The following is a 14,895-nucleotide window of genomic DNA, read 5'->3' as shown; positions in this document are numbered from 1 at the left end:
TTGGCAAGAGATCATTGGAGAATTTTTGTAGAGTGTCCACCTGCTAATTTTACCCTCAAAGTGGGCACCATAATCAGAATGGCATGCACCCCAAGTGGATAAGGATAGAGTCCCATGAGATGAGGACTCTATGCCTTGATCGACTCAAACTGTTGGGCGCCAATCTCACTATGTTTATCCAGTGTTGGCACCAGCAGTAGGAGAGTTTGGTGGGGTTCTTATCTGATATGATCAGATGATATCACTCCACTAATTAAATTTTTTTTAGAATTAATTAGAATTTTTTGATTGATCGAATGATGTGGCACCGCATGGCACAGCAGGGTCTATTTAAACCCTGTCTGTGCCTAGGGTTTAAGAGACTCTGCTCAATACCCAGCAAAAATGTGAAACCCTTCCACTTCTCTATGCCCCCTCTACTCCTCTCCCTCCCCTCTTCATGTCCAAGAGGTTGGGCATCCATCTGGTGCTTGTCCAAGGTGTGGTGGCTCCCTGATCAGAAGGCTGCAGGGATTTGTCGAGAAGCTGCTGCTCCAGCTTCAGAAGATCTTTTGAAGATCTTGTAGATCAGATCTAGATCTGATTTTTAGAGTAAAGATTCACGAGGAGAAGATGATCCAGATCCTGCTTGAGTAGATATTGGTAGAGGCCAGACGACTGCATGGCTATTTTAGAACCTCGGGCGTTGCTGCGATCATCTACAGGGTAATCTAGTTACCTTAGATGTATTCCTCTAATCCTCAAGTTTTAGATTTAATTTTAGATTAAATATCAGATAATAAGAATCAGATCTAATAGACCTTAGATCTGAAATAAAGTAGGATAATTTTTTTTTAAAATATTCCATCCCAAATCTCATTAGATCTGGAAGAGCCTACGAGGAAAAAGGCAATTTTTCCTTCACGTCCTTGGCACGTCGGCCTCGGGCCGTTCCCCATCCCTGTCTCCGACCTAAACCCATCCCAAAAAAAAAAAAGATGAAGTCGACTCACCTCGTCGGCGCCGGCGATGGTGGAGGAAATCAGGATGGTGGAGGAAACCAGAGGCACGACATGCGGGACATCGGGGGGAGAGGAAGCTCGCCGAAGGGGGAGAAGAAGCCGGACTGTCGGGGGGGGATGAGGAAGCTCACAGGAGGGGGAGAAGAAGCTGGACTACCGAAGGAAAATGAGGAAGAAAAATGAGTTTCTGATGGAAGTTGATGGGACGTGGGGTATTAGCGACGCAAATTTTAGTCGCTAATAATAAATTTTCATCGCAAATAATCTGAACGAAAAAAATATTTGTGACGAAACAGAAATTTTCATCGCTAATAAGATTATTAGCGACAAAAATATTTTTTGTCGCTACTAGTTCCTGCAAAAAAAAAAATTCTCACTGAAAAAATTCACCCCTCGAAAAAATATTATTTATGATGGAAATATAGAATTTCATCGCTAATTACATAATTAGCGATGAAAAATTTTTCTATCGCTAATAATCAATAAAAAATAATTTTTTATTTAAAAAAATTTTCCTGACCAAGTCTTGTTCCCTGTATTATTTTCTTCCATTCATTTGTCATTCATCTCTTAGCCACAATAATGCAATAATATATGTATATGTGTGTGTGTGTATATGTATATATATGTGTGTATATGTATATATGTATATATATACACATATCTTTTTCAAAGTGATTTTAGGTTCCAAGTGATTTTACTAAAGAAAAAGGAGTAGGAGTTCCAACTGGATGTAGATTGGATCATGCAGGAAGCATGAACTCCGGTACCCAATGGGCTATCATGGAAAAAGCACAAAAAACTTAACCAACGAGGCCTTATGCATCCCATTAACATGTTCCATACTATTTGCTTGTATGCAATGCACTCTACATAGATACTTAAAGAGGACAAAAAGTATAGAGGATAATTAAACAATACTGTAACAAGATACATAAAAGAATCAAAATCAAATTGCCAACCTGTGAGTGTACTCCTCCTCCTGCATGCTGCCATCTCTGGATCCGAGACAGACTCAGATTTACCATGATGTATATATATAATAATACAGACACCCAAGGGTGCAACTCTACCATCCTCTAGATTTACCATCATCTTTATTCTAGGACCACCCTTCGACCTTCTCATGTCCCAATATTTATGACAACATAATCTTCATAGGCCATGACTTTTTACATGCTTTTTATATACACATATCTTAATATTCTAAATAACTTTATTTTACACATATTATTTTTTAAAATTATCTTATAATTTTTTATAAATATAAAAAAAATTATTATAATATATATCCTTCAATATGAAAGCTTTTTTAAATTTTTAAAATTTTTAAAATATTAGCAATAAAATTTTTTATCATTAAAAAACTTTTTAACGATGGAAAGCTCTATATCCATCGCTAATAGTTTAGTTTTTTGAAATTTAAAATTTTTTATTTTTTTAAATATTAGTGATGAAAAATTTACGTCATAAATAATTGACGATTTACGATCATAAAATGATTTATCATCATAAATAGTTCATTATTTATGATGAATAGTTTTTATCGTAAATTATCTTTTATTTTTAAATTTTTAAAACATACTTATTGACAATGGAAAATATATTTTTGTCACTAGTAATTGAACTATTAGCAACGGATATACTTTTGTCGTAAATAGTTTGTAATTTATTTTAGTTTTTTATTTTTTAATTATTTATGACTAAAAAATTTTATCATGAAAAATAACTTATTAGCGATGAATATTTTTCTTAAGTCGTAAATACCTTACTTTTTAAATTTTTACTTTTTTTTTATTTTTCAATTATTAGCAATGAAATATTTTTTCATAAATTGTCAACATTTTTCGACGAAAAAATATATTTCTATCGTAAATATTCTACTTATCTATGACATTTTTATTTTCATCACAAATAATTTTAATATTTAAATTTTTAATTTATCTAACTTTTTAAAGTATTAACAATGAAAATTTCATCGTTAATAATTCTTATTTGCGACACAAAATCATCTTTCATCATAAATAATAAAATTATTTGCGATGCAAACTTACATCGTAAATAATTAAAAATATCTATTTTTTAATTTTTTTGACTTATTAGTGATGAAAATTTTTAGTCATAAATAAGGATTATTGACGACGGAAATATGGTTTTCATCACAAAAATTTTGACTATTGCCGATGAAAATACTTTCATTACTAATATTTGTATATTTATAATTTAAAAATAATTTTTTATTTATGACAAAAATATTCATCAAAAATATGCTATTTATTATGATAGAAGTTATTTTTTCATCACTAATTTTTCTTATTTAAGACAAAAATTTGAAATCACTGTAAATATTTTATTATTATCGATAATTTTTTTTTTATGTCATTGATATTCGTATTTGCGATGAAAATTATTTTCATCGTAAATAAATTCGTCGCTAAAATTTTTTTCTCTTGTAGTGATTATAGTTATATGATTTAGACTATCATTTTCTATTCGATCCCTTTGAATTCTATATTCGAAGTTGCTATCAGATCTATTCATTAAAAAAAATCGATTTGATATATTTCTTATGTACCCATGACTATATTTTGAAAGAATCTAATTTTTTTGAAACCTTTGTAATATAAAACCTCAAATTATGTATTTAAAATTGGGTTGATGATGTGGAAAAGTGCTTCTAAGTTATTATCTGCAAGTTGCATTTCATATGAGATAACAAGTAAAAAACACTCTACTTCAAACTATTAGCTAATTCTTGGAGTCCACACAAATGAGATGCATTTGACATAGGTAAAATATATACTAAAACCCATATTCTCTTCCATATTTGCTCATTCATGTTGACACGTGAAAAAAAAAAGGGCTCGTTGTAAGGGGGAACTAACAAAAACTTACAAACATGAATCCAATCACTATAAAAGCGAAAATATTTTCTAACTTTTCAATTTCCATAGTGCCCTTGATTATTCTTGATTAAATATTATGGCTGCTTTTGCATCAACATGTTTTTCCTACTTCTAGGCATGTTATCACCAAAATATATAAGTGAATTTTCCTACCCAATGACCATAAACTCTAATATTAAAAACCCTTTAGTTTTATCATTTTAGCAACCTACAAAACATCACTTACAGTAGCCAATTTTTCTATAATTTAATAGTTAATTATCTAAAATATTATAAAATTTAAAACTTAATTATATAATTTTTTATATATCCACAATCTTCAATAATCCTATGCATTTGCATGTACATTAGAACTAGTTCGTAAATACACTCATATTCTCATATAACGTGAATCAGGATATAACTTAGAAGATTATAGCATGAACAAATAAAAAAAAGAGAGAGGTAGCCCAAACATTACATTGCAAAGAAGGACAAGGATGGAAGACCAAAGTTATGTTTAGCATTAGGATTTTAGGGTTGAGATTAGGTTTTGATGGCATCATCTCAGCACCAAGGGCATTAGAATTTGATTGGAAGGGGTGGAAAAGGAAAGGAAGGTTTGGAAAGAGAAGGGAGCTCATCGAGATAAGAGGCTGGAAGGATCCACAAGAGAGGGAAAGTATGGTAGCAATCTCATTCTTAGCTAAAGCAAGTTAAAGGCAGTATTAGTTGTCAGAGACTATGCAGGATACAATTGTCCCAATAGAAGAAACATATGAAGGGTCATGCGCTTATGGGAAGGACCATATGCGTGTGAACCTTAAAAACAAGGATTAGCACATGAGCAATTCTTGTTTAAAATAATGGCCCTATAATGTTACAATAGTTTTTGATACTATTTTTGGCCCCTTCTATCACATTGCATATGTAATAGTGGGGAATAGATAACGGTTGTCATAATGCAGTATTTAGCATTATAACAATCCATTATAATCCAATAATCATCATTATTTTTGTGCAATTTTGAAATATCTTTTTTTTAGTTCAAATATCATGCAACAATTTTCCCTCTAAAAAGATTGTATTATCTAAAAAGTAATGATTTTTATCAAGTGAAAGGGGACTGGTCGTGTCATTTTTCTCTATAATGTCATTAATTAATAACAACTATTATGGTGATTACTTTAATAATAAAAGTTTGGGTAATATATTTTGAGAAAAAATGATAATATTGTGGCAACCAATAACAGTTTCAACAGTTTTCAATTTATATTCTATACATAAATAGATAGATAATAGTGCACTACTTTTTTTTTTAAAAAATATAATGATTATTTTATTCTAAATCCCCTCCAAGAACAAGCTCTCTTAGGAGATAAGAATTATTTATTGGACTTAATCTCCTGATGAGAAGAAATGCGCCTGCTTTCTCATAATATGGGCATCAAATTTATCCATAAAACTTATCAAAGTGAGATCCTTGAATTAATGATTTGATCATGAAGTATCTAAAAACAATAAACCATGTGTTTAAATCTAGTTACCTTTTTATCAAGTGATTCTAATTTAATAAGAATATAATGGATAAATCATTTTCTAGCATGATACACTACATGGCTGATCATACTTTTTAGTTGCACTAGTTGGCACCCTTCTCTATATAGACAGAGGTCCTTGGTTGAAGTAATGTTAATTGTACATCTATTGCATTCTTATATAAAAAATAAAATGTGTTTGAGCAATGACATGTTCACATATATATATATATATATAGCTATAGATTCAAATATTGGAATAGAATAATTTATAAAATTTTATTTTGGATCAACTTATGTTTCTTGTTTCATGAAAATTAGTATTAGGCACGTGTCAAAAAAAATAATATAAAGATAAAAAGTGGCAATTTGTATTTGCAACAAAAGCAGAGTGAAAATTGTGAGGAAATCTTGTTTGAAAAAAAAAAGGTTGGGATTATTTTAGAGTTGACAAATAAGGACAAGAGAAATAAGGGTGGGGGAAAGGAGAGAAGATTTCTCTCCAGCCCACTTTTTTTTTTTTCACACAGCATTCAAAGAAAACTTGAAGTTCTCCATTGTCTTTGTTCCTTTTTTAAAAAAAAAAAAAATTTAGAAAAAGCCTCACAAAATTTTATACTACTTTCTCTTCATTGATATGATTGCACAAGATTAGAAATATTTTTAAATCTTAAAAATATATAATAATTAGATTTCTTAACGATTGATACCATAAAAAAAAGATTTGTTATGATGATGATGCCACCATATGAGATAAAAACTCTTCCATTTATAAGAAAGGGAAGCCCTTCCATAAATTCTTATTGGTGTAGGTTGAAACCAAGTCAAGAAGAGTTTGGAAATAGATTTTAATTAGTAACTGATTTCCTTAAAATCATAATAGCTGTCTTTGTACCCAACACAAAGATTTACGAGGGAGAGAGATGCAAAATCATTTTGAGTTCGATGGATGTAGAATTTATTGTGATTATAATTATTCTATACTTCAAAATATTTTTTTCTCTTCACATATCTATTTCACAATCGTATTTAGATCTAAGTTATTTCAGTCAATTGATAAGTGTCACCATAGAGGCACATCACTAGCAATTTTTTCTTTGGTTGTATGGTTGGTATGGTTTTAATAAAAATAAGCAATTGATATGTACCAAGAAAAATTTGAACCATGTCTGGTCACATTTAATTTGAAATCATGATATACATAAATTTTGGTCGGGATATTTATCATTCCAATTCTCAAAAAATAAAAGATAAAATTGTTCGATGTTGACTATAATAATTTAGATTTTTAATTGATTGAATTATTTGAGTTTAATATTATTTTTTATTTTATAAATAAATTAATTTTATGATGATGATGCCATCATATGGGATGAAAACTCTTCCCTGTATAAAAAATGAAAGCCCTTTTATAAGTTCTTGTTAGTGCAGGTTGAATCCAAGTCAAAGAGGAGTTTGGAAATAGATTTAAACCAACAATCGATTTGCTTAGAATCATACTAGCCATATCTCTATGCCCAACACAGATTTATGTGATAGAGAGATGCCAATCATTTCGAGCTCAATAGACCTAGATTTTATTATGACAACAATTATTCTACATTTCAAAATATTTCTTTTTCTCTTTGTGTATCTATTTCACAATGGAATCTAGGTGACTTCAGTCAATTGACAAATGTCACTATGTAGGCACATGACTCGCAATTTTTTTTTTGGTTGTGTGGTTGGTAGAGTTTTTTTTAAGAGCAGGCAATCGACACGGACCAACAAAAATCTGAAGCTCGCCTGGCCATGTAAATTTGAAATCATAATATGCACAGATTTCGGTCAAGATATTTCTCATTTCGATTCTCAAAAACTAGAAGACAAATGTTGGATGCGAGGAACCAACAAAGACTTTGTGGACCGCACCTTATAAGCTATTAACCATTAAAATTCTTATTGACCAATACTTTAAAGCGTTTACCTCACCAACAACCTTAAAAAAATGTGCAGGTCCCCAAACACAGAATGATAGGAACTGACAATTACTGTAGCGGACTACACCTTACGAGCTACCGACCACCAACATTTTCTGGACCATGGGACCAGGACAAATCTCACAGAAAAACCTTGGAAAACCGCACCTTAAAATGGTGACCGTTAATCCGTAATTGTTAGCATTATCGAAATTAATTTAGTGAGAGAAATGTTATCCAAATTAATAACAGAAACTTGAACGACCATCAGTAGACTATTATTTTATTGTAAGAAAAGCTGTTGCATATATAAGTTATTATTAATCTATATAAAATAGTAATTTGAACTTCAAATTTATGCTCGAGCAAGTAAAGTTGACTCTTCTATCCAATAAATAATGATCCAAACAAATTGTGACGTTGTTTTCCCATTATATATTGCTTATTTTTTGTTTCATCATAATAATAATTAAAACTATTGATTTAAGTTATTAGTTTATTTCACAACATGGTGGTTGAGGAAGTTGCTTAAATTGAAGCCAAGTAATTTGATCAACTCGGATGCGTGAGCTTCATACCATGTGTCATGAATAACCTTCAAGCAGACACCTAAAATGGATATCCTTTTTTTTGGTAGCAAAAAATGGATATCTAATGTGTGGGTCTGTAACTATTACCTCTTATTATCAACGAAGCTTCTAGCTTCTTATTTTAACAAAAAAAGGAAAAACAAAAACGAAAGCTAATGTGGCGAAACTTAAAGCCACGGAAACCATTTTTTTTTATTGTTCAACCAGGTGCCCTTCAAAGACCAATAACCCACCGAATAGTTGCTTGCACGTTTGTGCCCTCGCAGGCCAATGGGACCCACCGAATAGAATATGGATCTTGCGGTTGGTGTCTACATCTACTAAGCCAATCAAATCCAAGGCCAGTAGAGTATACGTACACTGGACGCTGACTACTAAGCCCCGTAGGCCACTCGGGCCATGTGAGGTCCACGGTATTGGTCATCTACGACCACTCGTCAAGGCACCGCAGTACGTGACCACTCCTCACCTGTGGTTGGGAAGAGATGCACCACAAGGGTCCAATCTACCACCAGGAGGAATCTCGGAGAGCCTTCCCGAAACTAGCACGTCACTGTTGGAACAAAACACAAGAAAAAAACTCCAGCGCCCCCAGGTGTGTATAAATACATGGGGGACGGTAGAAGGGCCGAGGCAAGTCAATCAAGAGACCTACAATCCAAACAATAGAAATAGCACCAGCAACCACCCACCTTAAAGTAGAATGGCATTATCTACATGCTTTGCATCCACTGCATGTCATACCGGGAACAAAGGTTGGGTGGTGGCAAGTCAAGTCCGTTCGCAACCTTCGACGAGGCGGTCGGCGAATTATCAACCTAGCTCATGGGACTATGACTCCCTTCAGTCTTTGAAGAGTGGTGACTTGGTGATTGCCTTAGCTCAGTCTCTCTAACGAGAGTTGTGACTATCCGTCGAGCTCCACTTAGATTAGGATCTTTCTAGATCTAACCTAATTATAACTCTTCATCTAGATCTCACATTCACATTGTGGCGGCACAAAGCTAGGTCCAAAGTTCTATAGAGCAAAATTGAGTCTATTGCTAGTTATATACCATGGGCAATGAGCATGAACCCTTTGCAATGCTAGCTGTAGAAAATTCCTACAATGAGGTACCGTGCAATTTTTATTGATTATAGAATTTTGGCTTACATCTAGTTCAAAAGCATGGTTCGTGCATGCCTAATTTTTTTTTGGCATGTCACAATCTGCCATGTATCCAACTTGTAGAAATTTTCTGCTATCTTAGTTGTAGCCTTGTAGAGGGTTCATAGTCTTTGTTGAACTTAATTAGGAGTTTAGAAGTAATTTTTTATATAGCAATAAGCTTAAAAGAGCTGATTAACCCAACATCTTCTACAGAATGTGTTCTGCACAGCTGTGAGCTGAACAGTTATACATAACCATCATATCGTTCAATCATAGAGATGGATGGCTCTCAAATATCCAAAATTATATGCCATTTATGGCATGTAGCATGACATGATCCACCACATCCTGTTTGATAGCCATCCATTTTCGTGAGTAAGAGATGTGGCAGCTATCGAGCTTGATAGAGTGCAAAACGCACACTGTGGAGGATCTGAATCCTAACGTAGTTAAGATAATAATAATAAAAAACTAACCTAGAAGTCGAAGTTCAAACCCTAGCCAACCCACTAGGGACTAGAAGGCTGGCTAAGGTAGTTGGTTCACTCCAATACTTGTAATGGATTGCTGACTTTAGTCAGTGGTGCAGAACGGGACGCACACGACACACTTGGAAAAGTTGAAGGAGGATGCAAGGCACTTGTTATTCAAGGAGGCTGAACCAGTGGCTCGACTTAAACTGATCGATGCCCTGCAGCGTCTTGGTTTGGGTTATCACTTCGAGGAGGAGATCAAGGATGTCCTTGGCTCGATGCCTATCGAGAGGGCAGACTTGATGTTCAAAGATAACATCCACTCTATGTCTTTGCTATTTAGACTCCTTAGAGAGCACGGGTTTCCTGTTTCTCCAGGTAATGACTCTTGCATATTTGAGTATCTTTCATTTCTATGATAAGCTACTGATATGGATAAGACTTGTTTATCAGAAAAAAAAAAAAAGCATGGGTAAAACTTTTAGATAATATATATATATATATATATGGACAGTACACAACTTATAACATCCCGTTACCAATCTTCCTGACTCTGGTAAAATTTTGGTTACCACCAGGTCAAGATGTTTTATATGATTTTTGGTATATCGTACAATGATACACCATTGGAGTACGTGTAGTTAATTAATTAGTTCTTAGGCCTCCTTGACTTAGAGTGTTGATATGCAATATAAAATGGCACATATAGTGTTAAAAAATGCACCAAATAGGATTAAAAAAATACGCTGATGGAATCTCTGAGATCTGTTCGCCCGTGCCACATCCTATGCTGTAAGTGTTTGGATTCACATTTATTAGAGCTATAGCCTGCTTCTTTCTATTTCTTTTCGGAACTGATTTCTGGTTTCTAGAAAGAACTTGGATTCTCTTTAAGTCCACTGAGCTTTTGAACTTATTAAGTCTCGAGGTTCTTAAAAAAGTTATTTTTGATCATTGCTTGTTTCTATTTTTTTTCGAAAATAATTAATTTATGGTTTCTAGCTAGAAAGGACTTGGAATCCCTTTATGTTCACTGAGCTTTTGAACTTGTAAGTCTCGAGGTTCTTAAAAAAAATTATTTTTTATCATTGCTTTTGTTAGCATATTCAGTGCTTTTAATTGGTGGCTTTCTGACCCGTCATAGATATCTTTTCCATTTCTTTTGATGTATTGTTTTTTCTTTTGGAAAGAGACGTCCTGGTGCTGAATTCAATATAATAGAACTGTACTGTGCATATAACTGAATTCATTTTCACGCATTATCTACTTGCTTAGGGATAATCTAAAAATATTGAAGACACAATCTAAAAATATTGTTGTTGCATAATTTTCCTTCATCTGTTTATTTCGTTGTTGTTGGTTTTCCTTGAATAAGAACTAGGATGCCTAGTGCTATGGTCACCGTGCTGAATTTGTATCCTGACCAAATTATCACACATTTCAAACTTGTTTAGGAACTATATATGTTGCAATATACACTGTTGAACAGGCTAAAGTATTATATATTGATAAATGTTTATTTTTAGCAATCCATTGCCCTTTCATAATATAGTTTTAAACACAAAGACTGAGCTAACACAAAGGAAACTAAGTCTAATTCGCCAGTTCATGAGAAGGTATTGCTTTTACTGAACTTTTCATAATATGAAGTTTTGGTTTCTAGAATTTTAATCCTACAGCAGTCATAGTAAAGGCTTGCATCCTACAGATATCTTCAGTGGCTTCAAAGAAGAGAAGGGTAACTTTAAGGCAAGCCTTCTCAAGGACACTCATGGATTGCTATCCCTACATGAGGCTTCATATCTTGCTTTTGAAGGAGAAACACTGCTGGATGAAGCAAGAATGTTCACAACTAAATATCTCAGCGATCTCAAGCTACACATGGAACCACACCTTAAGGGAAAAGTGTCTCTAGCTTTGGATCTTCCTTTGCACTGGAGGACTCCAAGGTTGGAAGCAAGATGGCACATAGATCAGTATGAAAGAAGTGGAAACATGGAACCTGTGCTTCTTCAATTTGCCAAGCACGATTTCAACACAGTGCAAAGCATACACCAAAATGAAATTAGAAAATTGACAAGGTAAGCATATACTCATCTTAGCTTAACAAGACATGTCATCATTGTTACTATTAGTTCTATAATTTCACTCTATAATTTTCTTTTGGGTTTTCGATTAATTGGATTTCCGTCAGGTTAAAATAAACCTGACCTTTTTATATCCTCCAGGTAAAAGTTATTGTAAAGATATTAGCAAAAAAAAAAAATTACATGCATTTGGAATCATAAGTTGGAATTAAATCTAGATATAGAAAAGTGATTTTTTATTTTTACAAGTGTTTGTCACACAAACATGCACATCAAGAAAAAAGCATAAGTTTCTCATAGACAAATCGATTTCTTCGCATTGTCACTCCTCTTCTTTTTTTTTAAAAAAGAAAGTAAATTTTATTTTATCTTAATTGTCATTGTCTTATTTCTTTTAAGTTATCCCTATTTCCGTGTTTTTCTTCTTGTTTTTCTTTTTTCACCATGTTTACCTTATATAGGATATTGATCCCTTCTTCATTACTAAATAGCTGATGCTGGCGTCCTGTTGATTTCCTAGGTTTTCTTAGCATCTTGATTTCTGATCACAACTCACATTAAAGACATACCAAGCCTCTTGTAATTTTCCTTTTAGGAAATAAGCCTTTTGAAAAGTTGATTCCCTGTGACCATGCTAATCAGTATCTGTTTTTTGCTTTTTAGGTGGTGGAAAGATGTAGGCCTTGGAGATAGATTGAGCTTTGCTAGAGATCGACTGATAGAGTACTTCTTCTTTGCAACTGGAATTGTATTCGAGCCACACCTTGGATATTGTCGAGAGGAACTTACTAAAGCATTTGCTTTGGTAGCAATTATAGATGATTTCTATGATATTTACGGAACACTGGATGAACTTAACCTTTTCACCAGTGCCGTCCAGAGGTTAGTTGGATTTTATTGTTTAATTTCAGATTGTATTTGATTCAGGAATCAAGAAGGATTAAGTTTTGGATGAGCCTTATTCCTTAAAACTATATAAAATCTTCATAATAATGTCTTTTCTAATTCTACTTTCAGGTGGGACTCCAATGCAATGGAAGGATTTCCGGAGTACATGAAAATCTTGTATTCAGCTTTATATAACACAACCAATGAAGTGGCGGATCATATACGTAGAGAAGAGGGTTGGGATGCCCTTCCTTATCTCAGAAAAGCGGTAAATTCACTATCATATCCTTCTTTTACCTTAGCTTGTTGGTAAAAGCATAGTGACAGCAACTAGCAAGTTATTCCATCTTATTTTGCTTTGTATATTCCCTAACATAAAATCCCAGAAATATATATATTTTTTTTGTTGGCTCCCTTCATTTGCTTTTCCCAATCTGAAAAAGAAAGAAAATCCAAGAATAAGATAATTTGTTGGGGCCTCATTGAGAATTATATCTTAGAAGTAACAAACAATATCCATCAGAGACTTGCTAATGTTGTATGACTAATTATGTGTCACACCTGAAATAATTGTTTCAGTGGGAGGATCTTTTCAACGCCTTCCTAACAGAGGCGAAGTGGCATTACAGCAGCTACAAACCAACCCTGGAGGAGTATCTAAACAATGCCCGGATGTCAGTGTCAGGCTGCGTCCTATTGGTCCATGCTAGCTTGTTATCAAGGCAGAGAATAACCAAGGAGGCATTGCAATGCTTAGAGACCTATCCAAGCCTCTTCCTGTCCTCATCCGAGATCTTTCGTCTTTGCAATGATTTGGCCACTTCTTCGGTAAGCGATGCTAATTTTATTATTATTTTACTTTCTTACTCTGAGAAAACTAAGTATGTAATAATTAACAAATCACAGAGCTAGAATATGTTGATCAGTCCAAAGGACTAAGTTCAGTGAAGTCAGGACCTATTTAGAAAAGTCTATATGTTCATTTTTTCAGTGATGGTAGTCAACTGGATAAGAATAAGATCACCATATTACAAGAGATAAGTATCAGCCTGAAATGGTGACAAAGAAAAACTACGGATTTTGCTCACCATCTTGGTACACTGGGCCATCCGGTTGGTAGAAGGCAGGCTTAAAGAACTCTAACACATGGTATCATGTGATGCTTTGACTATGGACACCATATAGATAAGGCCGTTCCTTGTCTTGTCCAATAATTAGATGATTTATATGGACCTGTATGTAGTATGCAAGCACTTGGCAATGCAAGAAAAACCGAAGAGATTGAGAGCAAACTAAATGTTATGGTTATACTTGTATTATCAAAGTTTCAACGCTAAATGTAAGGATTTGTATATTTTATAAATGCAGGCAGAGTTAGAGAGAGGTGACACTCCAACATCCATCCAATGCTACATGCAAGATAATGGTGTCTCCGAGGCAGTGGCTCGCAAAGGCGTTCAAGATTTAATCATTAGTTCATGGAAGAAGCTGAACAAAGATGCTGTTGATTGCCATCCACTGCCTCGATTCATTGCTAATGCAGCAATAAATCTTGGACGGATATCGCATTGCACATACCATAAAGGAGATGGCTTGGGTGCTCCGGATCAAGAGAAGAAGAACATGATCAAGTCCCTGTTTTTTGATCCCGTAGAACTCAAAGGAGGCCAGGATTCTTTCGGGCTTCTTGATGATAGGCTTGTGGTCAGCAATGTGTAGAAGGAAATTTTGGTAACAAGATGATATAATTATTGTAATTTGTAAATATCATGTAATGATCTTGTGCGATGGTCGGGGCTATCATCCCTTTTCAGAAAAAAATAGAAAGAAAGAGAAGAAAAGAGGGATCATAATTATGTGTCAAGGGGATTGAGCTGCCCATGCCAAGCTAAGAAGGCTTTTAATTTAGGACCAAGTAAAAAAGGTGAGTATTTGATGCAGTATCAATGTACATACTTTGAGCTTGGCATATTGAGAAATATGGGATGATACCTTAATCAAATACCATATCCATCTGCGGATGCTCATATTACAACACTTTAAAACATCGGCAATTTATGAGGCTCAAAAGCATCAAAGGAAGTCACGAAGCATCGTTAAAATTCTAATCCTACATGCATCTACCGACATTTTTGGTAAGCATCAGCAATTTATGTCACTTTAATGCTTCGACAAGTTTCGATGCTCCAAAGCATTGATGGAAGCCATGTAGCATCGTTAAAATTTCAATCTTATATGCAATGAGCGTCGGCAAGTTACAATGCTTTAAAGCATTGGTAAGTTATGGTGCTTAAAAATATCGACAGAAGCCATTTATCCTCAACC

General features: G+C 33.9%; 1 protein-coding gene across 1 annotated transcript; it reads left to right on the top strand.

Annotated features, from left to right (window-relative positions):
- Positions 1-8,594: 8,594 nt before the first annotated feature.
- Positions 8,595-14,572, top strand: LOC140858564 (alpha-terpineol synthase, chloroplastic-like). Its single transcript, XM_073259467.1, has 7 exons — positions 8,595-8,840; positions 9,712-9,973; positions 11,304-11,676; positions 12,346-12,564; positions 12,700-12,838; positions 13,150-13,398; positions 13,939-14,572. Exons 1-7 carry the CDS (start codon positions 8,676-8,678, stop codon positions 14,287-14,289), a joined length of 1,758 nt encoding a protein of 585 aa, XP_073115568.1. The 5' UTR covers positions 8,595-8,675; the 3' UTR covers positions 14,290-14,572.
- The last annotated feature ends 323 nt before the right edge of the window (positions 14,573-14,895 follow it).

The sequence above is a fragment of the Elaeis guineensis genome, chromosome 6 (genome assembly GCF_000442705.2).
Source record: "Elaeis guineensis isolate ETL-2024a chromosome 6, EG11, whole genome shotgun sequence".
In the NCBI taxonomy this organism is placed as follows: Eukaryota; Viridiplantae; Streptophyta; class Magnoliopsida; order Arecales; family Arecaceae; genus Elaeis; species Elaeis guineensis.
The sequence above is the reverse complement of the archived record's forward strand: the minus strand, read 5'-3'. Positions and strand labels throughout refer to the sequence as shown.

What these genes read in the sequence shown, in the direction of transcription:
- LOC140858564 (XM_073259467.1), top strand. Translation starts at nt 8,676, where the DNA reads ATGGCATTATCTACATGCTTTGCATCCACTGCATGTCATACCGGGAAC. An exon ending in CTTTGAAGAGTGGTGACTTG is followed by an intron (nt 8,841 to 9,711) that starts GTGATTGCCTTA and finishes TCAGTGGTGCAG; the next exon opens with AACGGGACGCACACGACACA. An exon ending in TTCACCAGTGCCGTCCAGAG is followed by an intron (nt 12,565 to 12,699) that starts GTTAGTTGGATT and finishes TTCTACTTTCAG; the next exon opens with GTGGGACTCCAATGCAATGG.